This window comes from Carassius auratus, chromosome 45 (genome assembly GCF_003368295.1).
Source record: "Carassius auratus strain Wakin chromosome 45, ASM336829v1, whole genome shotgun sequence".
NCBI lineage: Eukaryota > Metazoa > Chordata > Actinopteri > Cypriniformes > Cyprinidae > Carassius > Carassius auratus.
In genome coordinates this window covers 14,687,481-14,709,408 of record NC_039287.1, presented here as the reverse complement: position 1 = coordinate 14,709,408, position 21,928 = coordinate 14,687,481, and the positions used below count along the sequence as shown (strand labels likewise).

At 36.8% G+C, this 21,928-nt stretch overlaps 1 protein-coding gene across 3 annotated transcripts; it reads right to left on the bottom strand.

Moving 5' to 3' along the window:
- Positions 1–1,261: 1,261 nt before the first annotated feature.
- On the bottom strand, positions 1,262–19,925 carry LOC113063376 (serine/threonine-protein phosphatase 2A 56 kDa regulatory subunit epsilon isoform-like). Of its 3 annotated transcripts, none has more exons than XM_026233710.1 (14): positions 19,689–19,925; positions 10,497–10,657; positions 9,435–9,631; positions 9,219–9,320; positions 8,982–9,074; positions 8,553–8,683; positions 7,447–7,506; positions 7,088–7,196; positions 6,884–6,937; positions 6,720–6,770; positions 6,361–6,480; positions 3,227–3,354; positions 2,188–2,289; positions 1,262–2,107 (listed from the first exon to the last, which is right to left on the bottom strand). In XM_026233710.1, exons 2-14 carry the CDS (start codon positions 10,651–10,653, stop codon positions 2,005–2,007), a joined length of 1,407 nt encoding a protein of 468 aa, XP_026089495.1. In that variant the 5' UTR covers positions 10,654–10,657; positions 19,689–19,925; the 3' UTR covers positions 1,262–2,004. The 3 variants fall into 3 exon arrangements, 2 of the variants coding, with proteins under 2 accessions (XP_026089495.1, XP_026089496.1); XM_026233711.1 differs by lacking the exon at positions 19,689–19,925 and adding an exon at positions 16,769–16,871; XR_003278681.1 differs by lacking the exons at positions 1,262–2,107; positions 2,188–2,289; positions 3,227–3,354; positions 6,361–6,480 and having other exon boundaries at positions 7,088–7,305.
- Positions 19,926–21,928: the final 2,003 nt, after the last annotated feature.

Below are 21,928 nucleotides of genomic sequence, written 5' to 3'. Positions count from 1 at the left end.
AAACATTTACTCACCCTCAATGTCATTCCAAACCTGTATGAATTTCTGATAAATAGTTCAAACAAAAAGCACAAGTGTCCTTCTCATTGCGTTAATCTATTCATTCCGGTTTCACACTCTGAGCTGTTGGAATGAGCCTTCCGCCACCTACTGGATTTAAACTGCACATTAATGCTCTTACTAATTTAACTTAAGCCTTCCTAGTTTCTCAGATAAAAAAAAAAAAAAAAGTATATATTTTTGTATGCTCTAATAATAATAGATATAAAAAAGACACTTAATTAATTAGATCAAACTGGTACATGTGTGTTTTTAAACGCTTACAATTTCTATTTTTTTGTCAAATGTAACACTTCGAAGTCAAAAAAAATATTAAACTGAAACTTATTAAAACAATTAAGAAAAAGAGAGAAAGCAGTGTATGACAAAAAAACAGGTTTATTTAATATCTCTTTCTTTTTTTAAAATAATTAGATTTATTCTATTCATCAAACCCTTTCTTTTTAATTTTTTTTTTGTTTGTTTGTTTTTTACATATCAAACTTGGGCCATCATAAAACACACGATGAGCTTTGGGAGAATTAAAACAAGAAAAATAAAAAAGACAGACAAGTGATTAAGCCCAGAAAAATAAAATTATGAATATATATAATAAAATACATCTTCCTCACATGTAAAATCCACAACCACGACTGTTGGGACTTCAAATAAAAGAAGAAAAGAAAAAGGGGCTGAAGTCCCACAAGAACATCTAATGAACTATAACTTGAAGTGCTTTTTAGTTCTAGCCTGCCCTGGAGGCTGGTATCTCAGAAGACAGATTAGGACCTACCGGATCAGTGTTTACCTACACAGGCCCTAAACATCCCAACATAAGCAGGATTTCATTTCAAACACTCATGAGAAGAAAGAAAAACCTTGTCTTGCTCAGCTCAGTCATGTAGATGACATCCACCCACCCTGAAATTAAAACGATTGGAGCAGAGCAGTGGAAACCTGGATGGCCCATGAGAAGCAGTCTAGAATGTTCTTGACGGAAAATGTCACTTAACGGTTTTAAAAACACTGGATGAGCTCTGAACACCGTGTGCCACTGAAATTCCACGAGTCCTTGCTAATGTCGGAGAAACAGAGCTTGATGTACCCTTGGTAACTACTGAATTTCCACATTGAAATTCCCAAGAGTCTCCACAGCAGACAGCATGAAACTATGACCAGATCTTAACCTGGTTCACAAGTTAAAAAAATAAAGGTCCTCAGAGAGGTTTGTCCACTTTATTGAGTGAAGTATACCACCATAGCTGACTGCGGCCAATCTCGCACATTGAGTTAGGGACATGTCCCTACTTTACAGTAAAGTACCAGGCCAATCATCCTGTAAAAGAAAAAAAATGCACACCACAGAGAGGATGTTTAATGTTTTTTTTTTCTCCACTGTTTTCCTTGTATTCACGTCATGGGTTTCTGGTTTGTGTCCCCTGAGTCAGGGGAGTCAAATTCTGTCTAGATGGAAAAGTCTCTCTTCAAAAGGGATGGGGAAAAAGAAAAAGAAAAAAAAAGATTTGCGATGATGACGGGATCCTCGCATAAGACATCTTTAATCGCAGGGTGAGCACAGTTCCCTTAGTCTCAGGGTACTTCCACAATATATTGACACGGAGACGCTGAACAATTTCTGAACTGAAAGTTTTTTTTTTTTTGTTTTTTTTTTTAAATCTATCCTTTGACCACAGTTGATTATCATTTTAAGATTTTTTACACCGAGGAGTGCATATTAAGTCTCTTCAAAATTTCAGTTTTTGTTTTCATCTTTCTTTCAGCGTAGTAGTATGATACAGGAAAGAGGGAGAGGATTATTTACAGTGCTGTTGAAAGGGAGGAAATGAACGAGGGAGTGTGCGGTAAAGTACGCAGCATGAGAAGCAAATAGAGGGACGCGGTCCCTGTGGCAGAGTAGAAAAGGATTGGTTGTGGCCACACAGAGTGGCAGAGATGAGGTCTGTGTTAGGTGGCAATGACCCCGTCGCTGTTCTGGACGCCCCGTCTGAGCTCCAGATCCTCCAGCTTCCTCCATAGGTCCTCTCGCTCCTTGTCCTTCTTCCTTTCCCTGAAGGAATCAAACAGAACTTATAAGAGCTGCTTTGTAAACTGCAGAAGTTTACAACGATACGTTACATTGTTTGTTACCTTTGCCTGTCTGATTTGTAGTTGGCGGCAAGTTCGTCAAATAAGGCGCTGTTCATCTCCATGAATGCTTTGAGCACATTGTAAATCAAAGCTGATATCGCCCTGATGGGGGAGAAGAGCAGACATGATCAAACCAATTCATCAAACCAAGTTCAGGAATGAGTGCAATACATTAACAATATGTTATTATTGTTCAGACATTTTGATCAAAAGGTTAATAACAATATACACTAATGTCTGGGTTAATATCAATATACACAAATGGTTTATTTAAAGTAAATTTATGAATAATGTCACAAAAGATTTTCTTTCCATTTCTAATAAATGGTGTTCTTTTCAACTTTCTATTCAAAGCATTCTGAAAAACAACAACAACATAAATCTAGCATGTTTTCTACAAAACTATTAACAGCACAACTGTTTTCAACATTGTATTGGAATATTTTTTGTGTGTGCATGTTGTTTTGAGTAATTGTATATGAAGTGTATAATGATATGTGACCATGGACCACAAAACTGGTCATGAGGGTCAATAAAAAAAGCTTTCCATTGATGTATGGTTTGTTAGGATAGAACAATGGCCGAGATACAACTATTTGAAAATCTGGAATCTAAGGGTGCAAAAAAAATCTAAATATTGAGAAAACCGCCTTTAAAATTGTCCAAATGGAGTTCTTAACAATGCATATTACTAATCAAAAATTAAGTTTTGATTTATTTACAGTAGGAAATTTACAAAATATCTTCATGGAACATGATCTTTACTTAATGCCCTAATCATTTTTGCCATAAAAGAAAATCTATAATTTTGACCCATACAATGTATTTTGGCTATTGCTACAAGTATACCTCAGCGACTTAATACTTTTTTTGTGGTCCAGGGTCACATAAGTATGTCCTACAGGAGATTGAGGTTAATAAATAATAAAAATAAACAATGTATATTGAGCAGCAAATCAGCATAAGAATAATCATGTGACACTGAAGACTTTTTTTATGCAAAGATCATATAATCCATTTAAATATTACTGAAACTCACGAGTTCCAGTGCTCTTTGGAGATCCTGTAGAGACTGGCGAACATGATAGGCAGGATTACACTCGAGTTCTCCTCAATCAGACTCATGATATACTCATTGTTCCAGTAGTACAAAGCTCGTTCTGCCACCTGAAACAAAAAACAATCTCCATTTTAAAACATTTATAATATTTTAATGTCAGTAGTGTTCTACACAGGGGTTTTAGACTGCAGAACCTGAAGCTTTCACTTGCACTTTAAATGCCAAAGACATAAGGTAGCTGAACCACACTTAATAGTGAAAGCTGAGAGTTGATGTTGCTGATGCAAAGCAAAAAAAAAAAAAATTATTTAATAGATCTTATGCCCGGAATTTTGTGATATTAATGATCCAAATTGCGTACTGATATTTACAATACACTGGTAATTAGAAATCGACCGATAGTGGATTTTACCGATAGCAAGGTTTGACCACAGCGGCTGAGATAAATCAACCAATATTTTTTTTTTTTTAGATACTGAATCAAAACTATAATAACGCTGAACTTAACGACCAAAAAAAAAAAGCATGTAAATAAATAAGCATTAGTTTTTAAATAGAATAAAAATATTAATATTAAATATGAATTATGCACTGATCAATGTTAGTTCATCGAATAATACTAATACTACAAGCTTTTATTAATATTAATGTTACAAATGGAATCTTATTGTAAGGTGTTACCATTTCATAAAAATATAAACAGTCATGCTTAAAGATGGCCATTGAAATTAAATACATACACACACACACACACACACACACACACACACACACACACATATATTAGTGGGGGGCCGTTATCGGCGTTAACGCGAGACTCTTATTTGCGATAAAAAAAAATATCGCCGTTAATCTATTCTCAAAGTTGTGTTGGGAGCTGGGTCTATACTAAGCAACCTATGATGACTTTCACCTTGATATTTTATATAACCGACTGGCTCAGGACAGCCTAAAAAGATGCTCAAGACAGTTGAGGGGCCACTGCTGCGCATCGTCATGAAAGCTCACGCAGAGAAAGGCGTCTCAAGACGCTAAAAATAAGCATTTTCAAGTGTTTTGATCAAAACACTTGAACATCGAATTTGCTTATTTTTGCTCTTGTGCCGACAAATACATACGAAATATGTCAAAATATCCACCTTGGAAATTATGCTTGAAAAAAACGGTCAGTTATTTCTTAAGTGAAAGTAAACAGTTGAGGAAAAAAATGGGATGTGTATTATATTGGATGCGTTCATGGTCTCTTAAAGGGACCGCGCCTAATTTAGCTACTGTCTGCTGTAATGTTAATTCAAGAAAATTAAAGAAAGAAAATCATTCACTGCTCTTGACTGCATTACTTTGTAGTTTTAACAGTCAAACCAAAAATTATTCAGACACCAAAATATTTTTTAATATATATAGCAAAACTGTAATAATGTGAGAAATGTTGAAGGTGTCTTAATAAATGTAGGTTTGATTGTATATTTCATTTTTAAATTGAAGAATATCCAGGGCTTTTTTACATTTAATTATTTGGTTTCTGTACCTTGACACCTACAAACTTGAAAAAAAAAAACTTAAACATTGTGTAAATAGCACAAATAAATAAAAATGAACGAACATACAAATTAATAATTTCAAACAGGGCCCACTGGTACACCATTCACCGGATCCCCGCTGACCCCAGCTACGGCTCTGATCACGCCTGTTTCACACATACTCCGTCTGCAGTGCGTATGCAGTCCGTGTGCGTTACGTATGTGGTGCAGCATGGACTCCATGTGCTTTCACACATCTCTCTCTCTCTCATATATATATATATATATATATATATATATATATATATATATATATATATATATATATATATATATATATATCTCTATATATATATATATATATATCTCTCTCTCTATATATATATATATATCTATCTCTATCTCTCTATATATATATATATATCTCTCTCTATATATATATATATATATATCTCTATCTCTATCTCTCTCTCTCTATATATATATATATATATATATATATATATATATATATATATATATATATATATATATATATATAGAGAGAGAGAGAGAGAGATATATATATATAGAGATATATATATATATATACACACACACACACACACACACACACACACACATCGCATTCAATTCAAGCAGCGGTCCAAAACAAACAGGCAAAATCTCAGGAATGAATAAAGTGGCGTCAATGAGTTTGAAGTTCGATGTTTGAAAACAAAAAAAAATAGAGCAAAAAGGAAAGAAAAAGAGTGACAAATGTTTCACTAAAAAAAAAGAGCACAATACACAATCTTGCAGCCTAGGGTGAAATCATTGTGCACAATAACTATGATTTGGGACAAATATAATGCAATTTAATGGAAAACTTGTGAGTGGAGCTCTGTTGTGTGGCAGGATTTCTGTTGGCTGCATGAACAATGTGCTCTCTCACATCACAAACTTTAAGTATGGACATAAGCTAATGCAAATAGATGGTAACAAAAGTGACATTAAACATTTGGATTAAACATACGTTTGTTTTAACCGCTTGAGGTACTGCTAATGTTAGCGTCCTTTCAGCCATAACACCAAACATACTGTTTTTTTCTTTACTGATGCAGCATTAAGTCAACAAATTAATTACTTTTTAAGGATCTCAAAATATGTACTGCAGTTAACTGTATACGTACGGTTTTGTTGTCGATGCTTTAAATCGTCATCTAAAGTGTCATGCTCTGTGCAGCGCGCAGCCTCACGTGTCAAAACAAACAGCATGAGGCATCAGTGATTCCACCTCCACAGGCCGCTCTCATACTGTATAATGACAACACCTTTTCAGCTGCTCCAGCAATGGACGCAACGCAGTAAAAACTATCAGTATGGATTTTTGTAGATTGTTCTAACAATCAACTATCGGTGCCAATAAATCGGTTCACCACTACTTGTAATGAGAGCAAATATGAAGCATGGTTTCTCTCACTTATGAACAGAAAATGAACAACCTGTGATGCTGCAGCGATGGGCACTTTCGAAAATCTTCACGTTTAAGTTTTAGCTCTTACAAGATATTTATAGGGTCTGTAAGAAGGATATAGGGTGTGGCGTGTTTACCTGAAAATGGGGGCTGGATACACATCTAGCTATCTGTTTAAAGAGTATTTCTTGGATCTTGACAAACTGAGTGGGCTCAATCACATCTAGAATCTCCTCCAACTCTCCAAGAAACATAACCTACAAAAATAATGTTGTAGAGGTTAAAAAAAAAACATTCAGGAAAAGCATGTTAAGCATTTCTCTTGAAAAATTTTTATAAATACAGAATTTAGTTGAAGAAATCACTTGCTAAGATACATTATGTTCTGGTAGAAGTTGCAACAATTAAAGATTTTTCATTCTGAGAGCAAATCATTAAAAAAATGGACAATGGATTGACGATCCACAAGAATAATTCCATAAAATGAAGGCATTACCTCTTTTTGACTGCATGTTTTTGGCCAAAATTTCAATAAGCCTCTGATCACCTGATCACAAAAAAAAAAAAGAAGCCAACTAGTGAAACTCCTTTAGAAACGAACTGAAACAAGATGGAACTTGATGAAGAATGAGGAAAATAATGGTGACAAATAACACTTACAGGTTCTGTTAACGTGGGATCTTTCTCTAGGAACTGAACAATACAATAGGCCAGCTACAAGAGATGACTTCAGATTAACAAATGCATTTCAAATGTTTGGATTCATAAACGAGCATGGAAACATGAATCTATTTCTTCTTCCCCTGAAATGCAACAAGCAAGCACAGACGTGTGTAGATGTAACAAACAGCTGAGTGTCTGTACCTGGGCATGGAAGAGAGACAAGCTCTTCACTGTGTGAAGAGGCAGCAGCACTTTCACCAGAAACTGTTTGTGCTCAGCTTTGAGAGGAAGTGCAAAACCATTGATGATGCTGTAAAACCAAAGACGTGTGGTGTGAGACTTCACTTCTGTTCTGACACTCATAACCATGAAAGAAACTCATAATATGCAGTAGACTCAGTCTTCTCGATGCCTCAGGACTGAAGACAGGGTAGAGTAAAATAAAATAGGAATGTGACCTCTGTGTGTCAGTGTTTATGTATTTCAAAACTTTCTATTTCCTGGTTTAAATTTCTACACATCACTGCCAACCAAAGAATGGGTCCTAAAATATGACATACCTTCCCAAAATCTCCAGCAGTTCAGCTACACCATTGAAGTGCTCTGTCTCATATACAAAACTGTCAGAGCAGGAGAGAAAAAAAGAGGTATATCAGCACCTTAATGTGTAATTTTGTATATACTAGTGTTGTCACGGTACCAAAATGTCAATATTCGGTACCGATACCAGTGACCGGTTTTCAGTACCAATTTCGGTACCAAAGCAAAACACAAAAATATGCTCAAAAAAAACAAAAAAACTTTTTATCACTTAAAATAAAACCAATGGCATTCTTTATACTTAAAGTTTTTCTACAATTAATACAATTATGAAAAACAGTAAACAATGTTTCACCCAAATTTAATTTGTCTTTTAATTAATTAAATTTAAAAATTTTATTTTTTGGTAAATAAAGGGGATTTGCTTTTAAAATGTAAACATGGGAAAAATATTGTGTGAGTTATTTCTTTAAAAAAAAAAAAAAGTTTTATAATTTTTTTTCAACAGTAGTAGCAGTATCACATACATTCTACTAAATAATAGTAATATTTCTAGCACAATGCCTTATGTACTACTGCTACTTTTATTTTGACACTGGTTTTACACAAATGAAACGGTAAATTGCTTGTGAAGCAGAACAGTTCTGGTGATGTTGTTTATGTATTTATGTCCTCATTTAGACAGCAGATGCTGATATTACTGCAAGCATCACGCACTACAATCTATGTAGTAAACAAACCTGCACATCTCTGCTATTCATTCACACAGAACATGCAGCTTCTCCAATTTTTCAACCAACTTCTACAGCTTAACATTTACAGATACTGGTCCATACGTAGATTTGTTTTGATTAATTTATGCTAACTTTGACAAATCCAGTGCCTGTTCATATTAAAATGTACGTTTCATTTTCATGACTGGGTTTTGAGATTTTCGTCCACGTTATATGCTTCGCGGAAATCATAGCGCTGTATGTGTCAAGAACCGGGTTGACCGGGTCCTCGGTACCACCGGTACTTAAAGAAACCTGGTACCGTCACATTTTCATACCGACTGCCATTCACTACCATTTTTTAGTACCGACTTAAGTTCAAACACTTGTTAAAACACTTGACAGTTACTTACCAAAGAAAAATGTTGTTTATCTGTTTTCGGATGAAGGCCCTGAGGCCAAGGAACTTGCCATAGATTCTGTGCAGAACGGTCTTCAGGCAGTCCCTCTCCCGTGGGTCCTCGCTATCAAACAGCTCCAAGAGCTAGAAATACAGAAGAGGAGTTTTATTAACTATATGAGCAATGTGTACTGCTTAATTACCTTTCTTATTACATAGCTACTAAAATAAAAGAAATAAAAAAACATTATAGGGAACTGGTAACCATTGACTCAAATCAAATGTACAGTTTAGTGGTAATTATGCAAAAAAAGATGACTGCAAAATGCCACAACTGAAGTGTTCAAACTGCTACATCTGTACTGTTTTACTGCTAATACTGGCTTCATTTGATCCATGATAGGATGAGAAGACAAAGAACATTTCACAGACAATCACTCACCTGTAATACAAATTTCTGATCAATGTATTTTTTGGCAACGCTAGGCTGAAATTCCTGACTTTCCAAAAAGCGAATGAAGAACTCATACACGAGCTTAAGTGGAAAAAGAAGACTGATATCAGAAAACTGTGCTTGAAATGAAACCTTGCAATCATCTCAACTATAAGACTTTTATTGTTTGACATGTTTTTACATGTATTCAATTTTAAAATGCTGATGCTGGCGATGGTTGTCTACCTGTAAGTGTGGCCACGAGGCCTCCAGCGTGGGCTCGTCCTCCTCTGGGTCAAACTCATTACTATCACTAGGTGGAAGAGTCCGAAAAATATTGCAGGACACCTGTGAGAAATGAGAAGGGACAACACTTGAGATTCTCTTAATTATACAGGCATATCAACTAGACAATAACAGAATCTACAATCACAGAGTGTGCTTTTAAACGTTAAATCTCACCATTTTGACCACCTCGGGGTAGGTCTGCTCAGTCAGGTACCCCCGGCTGAGGGTGACGTAGTCCACCAGCTCATTAAGGGTGGACCGTTTATACTCTTTCATTTTGAGGTCAGACAGTGTGTCCATGAAGTCAAACAGAAAACAGCACTGCTGCAGTTTCTTGAGGAATAGCTCTGGTTGCTCCTGAGCAGAAACATCTAGACAGACAGAAAGAGAAAGTTGAAAAACAATCCAGGAGTACTAACAAATGGTTTACATCAACCTCCTTAACTGTCCTACTGTATTCTGTCTCATGTTTCAGGAGTGTTGGTAGGAAGCCTTAAATACATCAGCTTGGAGGTTCATCTGACCTCTAAATATTCCAGCTGATAGGGCTTGAGTTTGAAAAGCCATTTGAGACAAGGTAATATATGTGCCATATCCAACCACTTTACACAGACAGCATATGCACACAGCAAAACTTCAAAGACGTTTGTTAGTTTTTAAATGATAAAACAATATATATACTGTTCATAAATATATTTAGATACTGTGTGGATGTCAAATGTTAGTCTAAGATGTTCATGATTAATGTGATAAAATACACTTTAGAAGAACTGGCTTTTTTTTATTAAAACATTCAAAGTAAAACATTTAAAAAAAGAAATTGCTGGATAAAAGTATTAAAGATGCATTAAATTGATCAAGTGTGACAGTAATGATGATTACAATGTTTATGATTTCTGAAGGATCGTGTGACACTGAAGAGTGAGGTAATAATGCTGAAAAGGAATCTTGTCACAGGAATAACATTTTTAAATATCTCAAAATAAACTAATTTTAAATTATAATATTATTTCACAATATTACATTGTTTTTCAGTGGATATCTTCAAATAAATGCAACCTTATAAGAGACATAAAATACTAATAAAAATAAAAAATAAAATCAGTTTGTTGCTTTCCTTTTCTGTTATTATAGTACAACCATCCATATCAGCTCTATCAGACCAATAAAACTAGGTCAGAGCACTATGACATCAGCAAACCATTATCTTCATCTGGCCACGTAAACACGGTTTACCTTTCAACAGAGGTAGCTGCACCAGCTCTATGGGCTTGTCCTGAGATCTGAACTGGGACGAGCTCTGTGCTCGCTTTTGCTTGGCTTTCCTGACAGACTTCCTGGTGAAGCCGTCCACCTTGTCCACCGACGGGGCTGTGGTGGCTGCTGAAGACATAGCCCTGTGCCAGAGAGAGTTTACGGGTGACGAAGAAAGAGGAAAACAGAGGCCAGTCAGTGATAATGTGCAGAATGAATGAAAAATCACATAAAATGAAGCTAAATTTAAATTAAAGTCAACAGGAAATAAATTAGTGGAAAAAAAATCAGATGTGAAAAAAGGACATTAAGACCCATGTCTTAATGCAACCAACTGAATGGACTTTTTCATTCCCTACTAGAATACTATGGGAAAAGAGCAGCATGTCTTCATTCATAAAAAAGTAAGCAAAAAGTATCTGGCTGACCTACTACTTCCATTGAGATTTTGAAACATTTAACTAGTGGACACTTTGATATCCCATGAGGCCACGGGAGAGGATTTGTGAATGGCAGGGAAGACATATTCAGATGTTTGCCTTTACTGAGAAGCAGAACATTCAATCTTAGTGACAAAAGCTAGTGAGCTTCCTATGCAAGAGGCATTTTAGGCATCACAGACACGCGGTTATGAATTTAAATGCCAGATGTGCACTCAAGCCCTCAGCCTGCCTTTCAAATGTAATGTTAGTAAACAGCAGTGGGCCATTATAGGTTAAACTGTACTAAGGCTGGTGTCCCTGAGGCTTCTCTGCCTTATGTAAGCGCTCAAAACACGCCCACAGGAATGCCATGCGCTGGGATTACCATGGGTCAGATGGGACAGGAAGTGATCAGGTTTAGTGCTGCTACCAGGCAGAGCAGGAAGTGGAGGAGTAGCAGAAAGAGGTGGGGGGACACGTGTTTAGCAAGGCCATATCTCGCCTCGAATGGGGAGTAGCAGCGTGTAACGGTGGACAAAAAATATGAGCGACAACAAATAAAAGAAGCCAAAAACTAAAACCAAACAAAAAAAAATAAATAAAATAAAAATAAAACAAATAAAAAACTAATAAAACAACACCCAAAACCCTATAAACAAACACTCAAAAAGAAAAGTGAACCAAATAAAATCACCTAAACCATAAAACAAGCTAAAATGAAAAATAACACCAAAAACTAAACCAAAACAAATTGAAAATTACGCTGGTTGTACCATTCCATGCTTTTTTTAAAGTAACAGTTAGTTCATTTATAATTGTACATGACTGAATGTAATGACTAGAGGTTGCATGGATAAGTCAAGAACCGTTCTGAGAGATTCAGTAAGTGAGTGAATCAGACTCATTCAAACTGATAAACCAAGAGTTCAGGGGTGTATTCCAGAAAGCAGGGTTAACTTACTGTTGAACTAAACCCTGAACTTTCGGTTGATTAACCCCAGACCTTGCTGACTCGAGGTATGTGGTTCCAACAACACATCCGGGAGTAAGTTAATTCAACTCAGAGTATGTTCCTGGTTAAGACTCAAGACATTCTCAACAGAGCGATGAATCGACGGGTCACTATAGAAATGGACGCTACGAAAAAGCGCGCCAAGCTGTTTCTTTCTTCTTCTTTTGTTCATTAGTTGTTTACATGCTTAGTGCATATCGCCACCTAATTGATGGCTGTGCAATTTTTATTTATTTCCATTTAATCTTTAATCCTTGAGATTGTGAATTATACTGTTTTTTTTATGCTCTTTTATATTTAGTCATATCAGATATGTATTTTGATTTAAATTTAAACATTATAAAAAAATGCAGATCCATGTGTGAGATAATATTAAATGTAATAAATAAAATAAAATAAATATATTATATATTTATAAATGTAATATATAAATATATATTAAGTAAAACATTACCTACATAGTATTTATACCGATAACTCTTACATATGCCAATACAATTAGAATAATATATTGCCTTATTACTTATATTAGTGCTTCCTCATTAATATATCCAATATTACATATATATTTATAGTATATAATGCTGTGCGGTATCTGTCACACCCACTGAAGGCTAGCTGAAGTGAACTAACCCTGGAACATAACCTGCTTCAGAGAGTGAGTGACAAATAACATACCCTGAAAGTTACCTCCTTTTTTCGGAACCGAAAGTTGAGGTTTTCAACTTACTTACTCTTAAACATACCCGGGTATGTCACATAACCAGCTTTCTGGAATATCCCCCAGGTTTCTTTTTCAGGTGCTTAAAACATCATTCCTCTTGACTACAAAGTACAAACGGGTTCTTAGCAGAGATGCTCACAAGTCTCTGAGCTAGAGTCCAAGTCAAGTCTCAAGTCTCTGAGCTAGAGTCCAAGTCAAGTCTCAAGTCTCTGAGCTAGAGTCCAAGTCAAGTCTCAAGTCTCTTTATTATATTAAGTCTCTGGTTATAATAAATGTTGCATCACGTACAGCGACCCATCCAAGCTGCTTAGAACACTGCATAGCTATATATAAGGAATTCAAAGCATGTAATATGTTATTATGACAACTCTATCTATTAGCATACAATATCAACTTTGATTTTGGTATATAATCAGTGTAAACAGGCTATTGCAACATGACAAAAACACCAAGAATGCTTTACTTTTAAGTTAATATCTGTATTTTGCATTTATGGATTCAGTAATGGCCTTCTGTCTGTCCTGGCTGTATAGCTGCACACCTCTTGTCTGGCTTAAGAATGAACAAAGCTACGCTGACTTATGTTATTCATACAATACCTACTCACAAATAAACATCAAAAACAAAGCCGGCTGCAATGAATTTCTGTGCAAAACAGCTTTTACTACAAACACTTCCACACAAGAACATTGTTATCACACAAGAACATTTTGATAGAGAACCAAAAATATTTAAAGTAGATAAAATTAGAATAAATAAAATGGAAATGTCTACATACTATTACTACTGTAAACTTTGCAAATAGGACATCAGCCCCTTCAAGTCAATGAACAATAACAAAGTGGGCTGCAATGAATATCTGTGCAAAACGTCATGGCTCCGCTCCTACCCAATGACAGAGGCACGCAGGTTTTTTTCCACTGGAGTACTCACGTGAAGGATGCGTGCACAACTAATAACTAATATCATCACGCTATAAAGGGTTGGCCTGCGCTGGGTGCGCCCCTCCCCCTATAACTGTTCTGTCTCGCGGAGGAGCTCATTTGTGTGCATCTGTGTGAAACACGCGCTCTGAAACACGCATAGGAAAAAAGAGCGACAGAAAGAACGGCTCCCCTCCAGCCGTGACTCGGCTCCCATCGTTCATGTTTATGAGCCGTTCAAAAGAATCGGTTCGTTCGCGAACGTCACAACTCTAACAGCGAGCTCATCTGACGTTTACTAAAAATTAACATTGTTCACGAGTCCCGGAGCTCGAGTCCGAGTCGAGTCTGAAGTCTTTCGAGGACGAGTCTCAAGTCGAGTCTGAAGTCACTGTTTGTGCGACTTAAGTCGCACTCGAGTCCGAGTCTCAAACTCGAGTCCCCATCTCTGGTTCTTAGTTCCCAACTCCACCTGTCTTTTCAGCTAAAATGTTACCATCCTGAAACTCTACTATGGTAGGAGCCAGATGACAGTAACAGAAAGCTGATTAATTTCACAGCAGGCGCAGATACTTTGTTCATCAGAGAAAATCTTCAGGGGGTCTATGGATGTGACCTTAACAAGTTGAACATTAACTTCTTTATTTCAAACGTTTAATATATACACGCACACATACACACACACACTTGGCCTTCAAATAATAAATAAAATAAAAGAGTTCAGCATAGTGTTCTCACTGTAGCTATATTTCAGTAGTACCTGGGAGAACTTGAACCGCCTCGCCTCCCTCAAACACTGTAGAGGATTGCTGTGGATAGCATCATGTAGAGAAGACGCTTTATTATTTATTTATTTATTTTTACTGCCAAAGGAGTCAGGACAAGGTTGTGAAGAATTAATGGTTTAAGTTCATTTTTAACCAGCTATGCCCAAATCTTGCGTCCCCGTCATTTTAATGATGACTGCTACTAAAGCAACCTAAATGCGGGATTCAGAAGTCGGTTGTTATTGAAGGATCAGAACCCAGTTTAATTGGACCAGCTTCTTCCTCCTCTGAATCACAACCTGTAAGTATGATTAAAAAGAGCACTTAAATGTTAAATCCACGGATAAAATGTCAAGGTTTCAACTCAAAACTAACCAAAGTTAAGAAAAATTCTGCACAGGAGAGAGTTGATGTTTCAAAACAAAAGATAATATATTTCGGTTTCAGCATCGGCAATTGACCAAAATAATTTGAAAAATATCGGCATAATCAAATGTTGGCACAAATCTAATATCGTGCATCCCTACTCATAATGCATTAGATAATAAAACACGCATTTATTAATTAACATTAATGAGATTAAAATGAGCAACCAACCAGTTTACTAATCATTTTAATCCATACATCTGCATTTCACTGCAAAGGCTTTTCACTTTTTTCAATTTACAGAACAGTATATTACTTTACTAGTGACCTAAGCCTTCACTGGCTCAAAGTTAATGATCTAGGTAACCTTTCGCTTTCTTCTGGATTCCTGCAAGGGGTGTTGGCTAACACACAGTCCTCAGAGCCACAGTTACAACTCACATCAGCAACAATGACAAGCAAACATCTACAAATTAAAAACCTCGTATATGCTGACAAGAAAAAGCAAGACTCGTCTGAAAGTTAATGTAAGGAAGACCAAATTTCCCTTAAGTTTACTTATCTGGTAGGTTGAATGTTTGCACCATTACATCTGCTCTGCCTTGGCCTCATATTATTTGCATTTCTTTCCTTCTTCTGTTTAATCTGCATATTTGCTCTCTTTAAAGTTGTCAAAATAATAGGACTAATTTGCACAAATAATAAAATACAAATGAAAAAAAAAAAAAAAAGTTTGCCACAGGGTAAAAACTCCTAAAAAAAAATTTTCATGGGTTTACTGATAGAACCATTGGTTCGATATTCAGTGTTTAATAACACAAATAAAAGCAGTCATTATGAAATCAAACACTACTTATGCAATCCAGTGTAGACTGATGTAATTTTACAAAAAGACAAATGCCCTTGGCATTTAAGAAATTATGAATAATTGTGGAACAAACGAAGCAAAAGAGAACTAATTCCAAAATGAAAGGCCATGATGACATACATTTGAAGGATCAGTTCACTCCTGAATTAAAATTTCCTGATAATTTACTCACCTCCATGTCATCCACGAAGTTCGTGTCTTACTTCATTCAAAAATAAATTAAGGTTGAGGAAAACATTACAGGATTTTTCTCCATATAATGGATTTCAATGGGGATTCATTTCTCTAGACTAGAGCATTATTCCTCAGCTGGGATTGTGTAGAGCCCTTTGAAGTGGCATTGAAAATTCCTGGAACGTTTACCTCAAAAACCTTAATTTCTTTTCGACAGAAAAAAAGAAAAACATGAACATCTTAGATGACATAGGGATGAGTAAATTATCAGGAAATTTTAATTCAAGAGTGAACTAATCCTTTAAGCAAGATCTCATGCCACACAAAAACTCTTTATTAATAAATTTCACCACTGAGTGCGTAGCTGACAGTTATCAGGCAGATAGATGTGAGGCTGTCATAACAGCAGTCATAAACTAAAAGGACTTTGGAGGCAAAGGCATGCCATTTAAGGAAGCGTTTCTGCCATCCTCACTGCTGCTTATGAATAAAAAAAAAACAAGTCATTTAAGAAAAGTAAATTACGATTAAAAATTATGTCAACCCAAACTAAATATAAAAATTCACAACAATGACATCATAACATCAACTAAACACCATAGTGACGAGGTTTCAGTGATCCGTTTTTCATACAATGAGCCACATGCAGCCTGTAGATGCCTTACCAAAACAGAGATAAACTTAAGACCACAAGAGCCTTATGTAAAAGTGAACTTTAAAGAACAGCCGACTGCTGCTTTTCCATTCTGCAGATTTGTTTACACTATGGTGCTCTAATATAGTCCTAAACAGCCTGCCAGTACGAGCTTGTGATTTAAAGTGCTAAGAAACAAAGCACCACACACATAACAACGGTCCAGGATTTATTCCCCATTCATCTTACAGTATTATAAATCAAGATAACAAGTTGTTTATCAGATGTTCAAAATATCATACACAAGGACTTTCCATACATTGCTAAGAGAAGTCTATTAATTGAACATAAAATGTAAGCTCACCTTCTTCAGAGTTCATAGATTGCACTATTAAACTCCTCACGTCATGTCAAGATAGAAAATGTCAGCTGGGCAGTCAGGACTTTGACTTGGCTGTTCTAAAGCGCAAAATGTCGTCTACTGAAGGGGTTTGGTTATACATTTACTTAAGAGTGTAGGATCATTGTTCGACAGCATGACCCACATTCAGTTAAGCTTCGGCTCACAAACGGGACACCTTGACGCTCTTACAACGTCCAGTAAAACACCCATGCAAAATACAGGAATTGTTACTACTGTGCAAAGTTGTCCCATCTCTCAAGGTGACAAAGCAGCTCCAAATTATTACACTCCCTTACATCACAAACAGGACATGGCACACCACTGATCCATTTTTTTTTTTTTTTTTAGCCAACAGCAATTTATTTTTGATGTCATCCCACAAAGAGCGTACAATGTGTTCTCGGTGGTTAATTCGCCACACAAGCTGCTGTGCTAACATATCCTGAAGCGTGCTGCAAGGGTTCTGTAACCTGCTCAAATGTTTTAAACCTCTCTCTTGGAGTTTATTTAGAAGGGTCAAACTAAAAATCCTATATTTCTATGCCTGACCATCACCACACACCTATTTCTTGAGGGGACACTAGTGGCAGTTCTCATCCATTTTGAGCCCCTTTCACACTGCCATTCCGGCAAACACACGGGTAGAGTGTTTCCGGCCAATTGTTCCCGGGTGGCTAGATTTTGCACTTTCACACTGCCAGTGATTACCCGGGATATTGTGCGTGCTTTCACACACAACCCTTGAAGATCCCGTAATGACATGTGACATCAGCGCGTGACGTGTAATGTACGAGTCGAAAACATTAGGCACGTTATACTTTCACTGAAGCAAGTGAGCGATCTCAGCGTCAGCGCGGAAAGTGAGGAACTAACTGATCTCTGCTTCATTAGAGTTTGCACATGTTTTCGTCGCGAACGTTGATCTTCCTTCAAAACAGCCGGTAAAAGAGTCGCGCGATAACGCGCGTCATCGCTTCGACACGGCATTTAGATCTGGCTTTTGTTCACACAGCGAGTTGAACCCGGCAATGTTACTAGGTCCCCGACCCGGGTTCAATCCCAGGACGTGGTTGCTTTCACACAGAAGGTGACCCGGCAATGTTCCGGCAATATGCAGAGTCCGACATGCAGTGTGAAAGGGGCTTTGGTGTTCTCTGTTAAACAGGACTCCAGATGAAAAAAAAAACAGCAGCAACAAGTTTTTGTACCATTTCTGTTAAAAGGCCCAATTATGAACATCCTAAGTATAACCACAATTATTTTAATATAATTATTTACAATGATTGATCCTAAAAAACTACTGTTTTTCTTTTAAACATTTTGGCAGATTTTGAGGATACTTTCTTACATTCAACATTTTTACCATGGTGAAAAAGCGGAGGGTAACAGCTGCTTCACGAACAAACTGATAGTTCTGTGTGACAAAATGGGACAGTCACAAGCGAAAGTCAGGGAAAGTGGACAGACGGCTTAAAACATGAAAGTTCTCATTGAACTGACCAAATTTTGACATGCATATTAACAATTTTAGCAATGTTTGACATTTTTTAATCTAATAATTAAGCAACTTAATTTTACAAAATACTATTTTGTTTTAAAATCAAATTGTTCAAAAATCTGATGTGACATGACACACCTGACTCTATCCTTCCCATCTTCATGAGTAGCAAACACATTTTTGTCCCAAAGAAACCATTTTCAAGCTTCACAAGCCTCGAGTTTAAAGAACATACTGTGAGTTTGAGTCTGTGTTTGTTTTATAAGGAAGGGCCCTGAACCATACAATTGACTCATTTAAATGATTAGAACGCCTGACTCAAATTACAGCCATTATACAGACAGTTGTCCTTTACATTGACTCATTGATTTGACAAAGTGAACACTGGATCTGAGTTTATAAAGACAGCAAACTTTCCTTCTACATATTGTAGGCAGGTACTCCAATGGGCTTTACCCAAATCATGATCATTACTACAGACAGTTTTTACAAGTCACTCCCATTGCTCGAGGTTTAACAACATTTTCTGTATCCCAGCAAGTGTGACTGGTATGAACTTTCTGCAATTCCTTGACAGATAAAAGTGTGTCCTGCCTCAATATAAACACTACCAGACATTAAACCATGAGATCAGAAGAGGCCTGAAAAGTCTCAGTTGTCAGTCGTGAAACGCATGACTGCAGCTGTGGAACAAAAACAGGTGTGGAGTATATTGCATTCCCAAGAGCCTGAAAGACAAGACCAATAAACAAGACTGTTGACCTGGTAAAAACGGCAAAAGCCAAAGAAAACCTGAAGGTGACAAACCCTACACTGCTTTCTAGGATTTATGTTCAAAGATCGAGCCAGGCAGTGAACACATTCTGGACAACATAACAAATGGACATGTCAAAAAGGGCTTATGCAAGCTGCTAAAATAGCTGAGAGGGGGAAATCAATCAAAATAAAATCACTTCATATTTGGAAAGTGAGATGATGTTCTCATCCCATCAAAGGCTGATCAGGCTCTCACAGGAGCCCAAGACTATAACTCAACATCTGTGAAGAAAGCACAATTACCTTCATGGCACAGTGAAACAACAAGTGCTCGTTTCACCGCATTATCCCATGAAGCAACATGAAGAAGGCGTTTCCGAATACCATCAATTGAGCAAATATGTCAGAAACGGAATGACATGTTTGTAATCAAAGCACGATCGTGTCTTTAACATCGCGTAAACACGAATCGACCTCAGAGGCTTTGATCTTTTAGAGTGCATAGCTCTCTAGTTATAAATAAATAGCTAACATTAGTCAGTCTGCTTTAAATACCAGCCGCTTGTTCGATTTCACGCTAAAATCCCTATTAACTTAGTAATGCAGTGTTTTAATTGGGTTTCTTACCTCTCTCGATGGTTATCGGGTCCAGGTGGTTCGTTCTAAGCAGCTAACCTTGTACTTGCAGGCAAGCCAGCTAACTCAAGCGCTTCACTGTCGAACTGTTTAAACCGGTCTCGGCTTTGGAAAGCAGTCCGTGAATGAATGGTGACGATTTTTCCGATTTAAGTCACACCAAAACTCCCGATTCTGATATAATTAGCAAGCCGTCTGAAGGTATGTCAGCATTGCACTCTAGCAGGAGCTCCCCGTACAAGCTAATCCCTGTAGCTGCCGTCCCAGCCTGCGCCAAAAGCCACATTCATACACGTTCACTGACCCGACTACATACCCAGATGTTGGTCACTAGGGTAGAAATGTCCTTCTCCTTACTACTAAAACTCACTAAGCGACTAAATGCCAACCTGCTATCACAAGTATATGTTAGCAGGCTGTGCTAATAATCTTTGCCAATTTTTTTCCTGGCTCAAAACAGACCGCAAAAACCTAGCTTGATGGAAACCCGGGTTTAAGGTGTTATGTCAAATGATTGGCTACTCTCTACTCAACGAACGCGTGGATTGGTCGGCTGACTGTCATTCAAACACTGTTTAAGGCACGCCTTCGAATGTCAAACGTCATTTATGTCGAGGAGCGATGGGGGTGGTTGCGGCGCAGACGTCTGAGATGGAGATTGGATGAAAGACAAGGAGCAGAAATGCCCGTGTGGCGAGACATATCAACCGAGTTGTGGTCCCCTCGGAATCCGCAGGCTCTGTTTGCTTTAAGTGAGTCGCATTACAACAAACTAATGATGCTACTTATGGTACTTGAAAAGAGTTCACGGAGAATACATTCTACTGTTCTCCACTATGTACTTTGTATGTACAACCACAGGATGGCGATAGAGTATCTTAACTTAGTCCCTGCCGTTTTTTCAGGTCCTGTTTTAAAAGTATGAATATTCCACGGCGTCCCTTAAAATTATTGTGAAGTCATAAAATAATAAAAATGCCATTATTTTCTTTAGATTTGGGGGGAGGGGGGTATCATGTAAAAATAGTTTCAGAGCAAGCACGTCATGTCACACCACTAGACACTGATGTCACTGCTTTTATGTGAACTAAACCTGCCAACTCCCCAAAAATTTGATTTTTTTTTTTTTTTTTTTTTTTGGGGTGGGGGGGTGAATGTGGAAAAACAACCCATGGTGAAATACTGCAGTGCACAGAACCTAAATATGTGTATTGTACAATGAACTATAATGTGGAAATAAGCAAGGTGCTCTAGCACTTACACGGTGGGTTAAAATCAATACATCATGCAGAAAGTAGACCTTTGTCCAAAGAGCTGACAAATTGAGAAATGAGTATGTGTGCTTCTGAACCTTCCTGGATCAAGAGAACTCAAGCACACACACTTAACAATGATAAGGGGAAACACTGCAACATTTAGTTAGTCATAATCAAAAAACCATTTTCACAAACATGCTGTAATACAAAATGTTCATATTGCTGTGATCACTTAGTAATGGATTTTTTAAATAAGAATAATACAAATATATATTAATGTCAGATGACAAGAACACAAAGACTGTGGTAATTTATACTGTTTTTCTTTATTCACAGAAATAATAAGAGCAGAAAAATGGCAAGCACATTGCAGACGAGCAGCCATAGATTACAGATACAGTACATGTGTGAGTTTAGATGACCGTGAACAGCTCAAATCTCAGCACAGGTAAGGTGCACAAGCTTCATTCATAATGGATTTCTTTCCAGGAAAACCTAAAATATCATCCTGCATCTGTGATATGATAACCACTTTAGCACAGTGCACTGTAAAATAAAACAGCTTATGATTCAGTTATGGTACATTTACTATATGCAGAACTGATCACAATTGAATATAAGCACAACTGTTTCCTTTATTTATACTGGTGCACAGGTAAATCATTTCAGATAAATGTGTTAACATCAAAATATGTTTACCAGAAACCCGGTGATAAATTCTACATATAACACATTAAACAAATCTGGAGATATGCATCAGATGTTAGAGAGAGAGAGAGAGAGAGAGAGAGAGAGAAGAGAGAGAGAGAAAATGAAAGTCTTCAAATTATATAACCAAAAATGAGTTTTTGCAAATAAATATTATGGATGTGTGACAATATTTTCTGTTATTTTACACCATAACAAAACAGTTTTACAGAAAGACGGCTGTGGCGTCCTGTGATAGTTGAAAGGATGAAGTTGCACTGAAGGAAT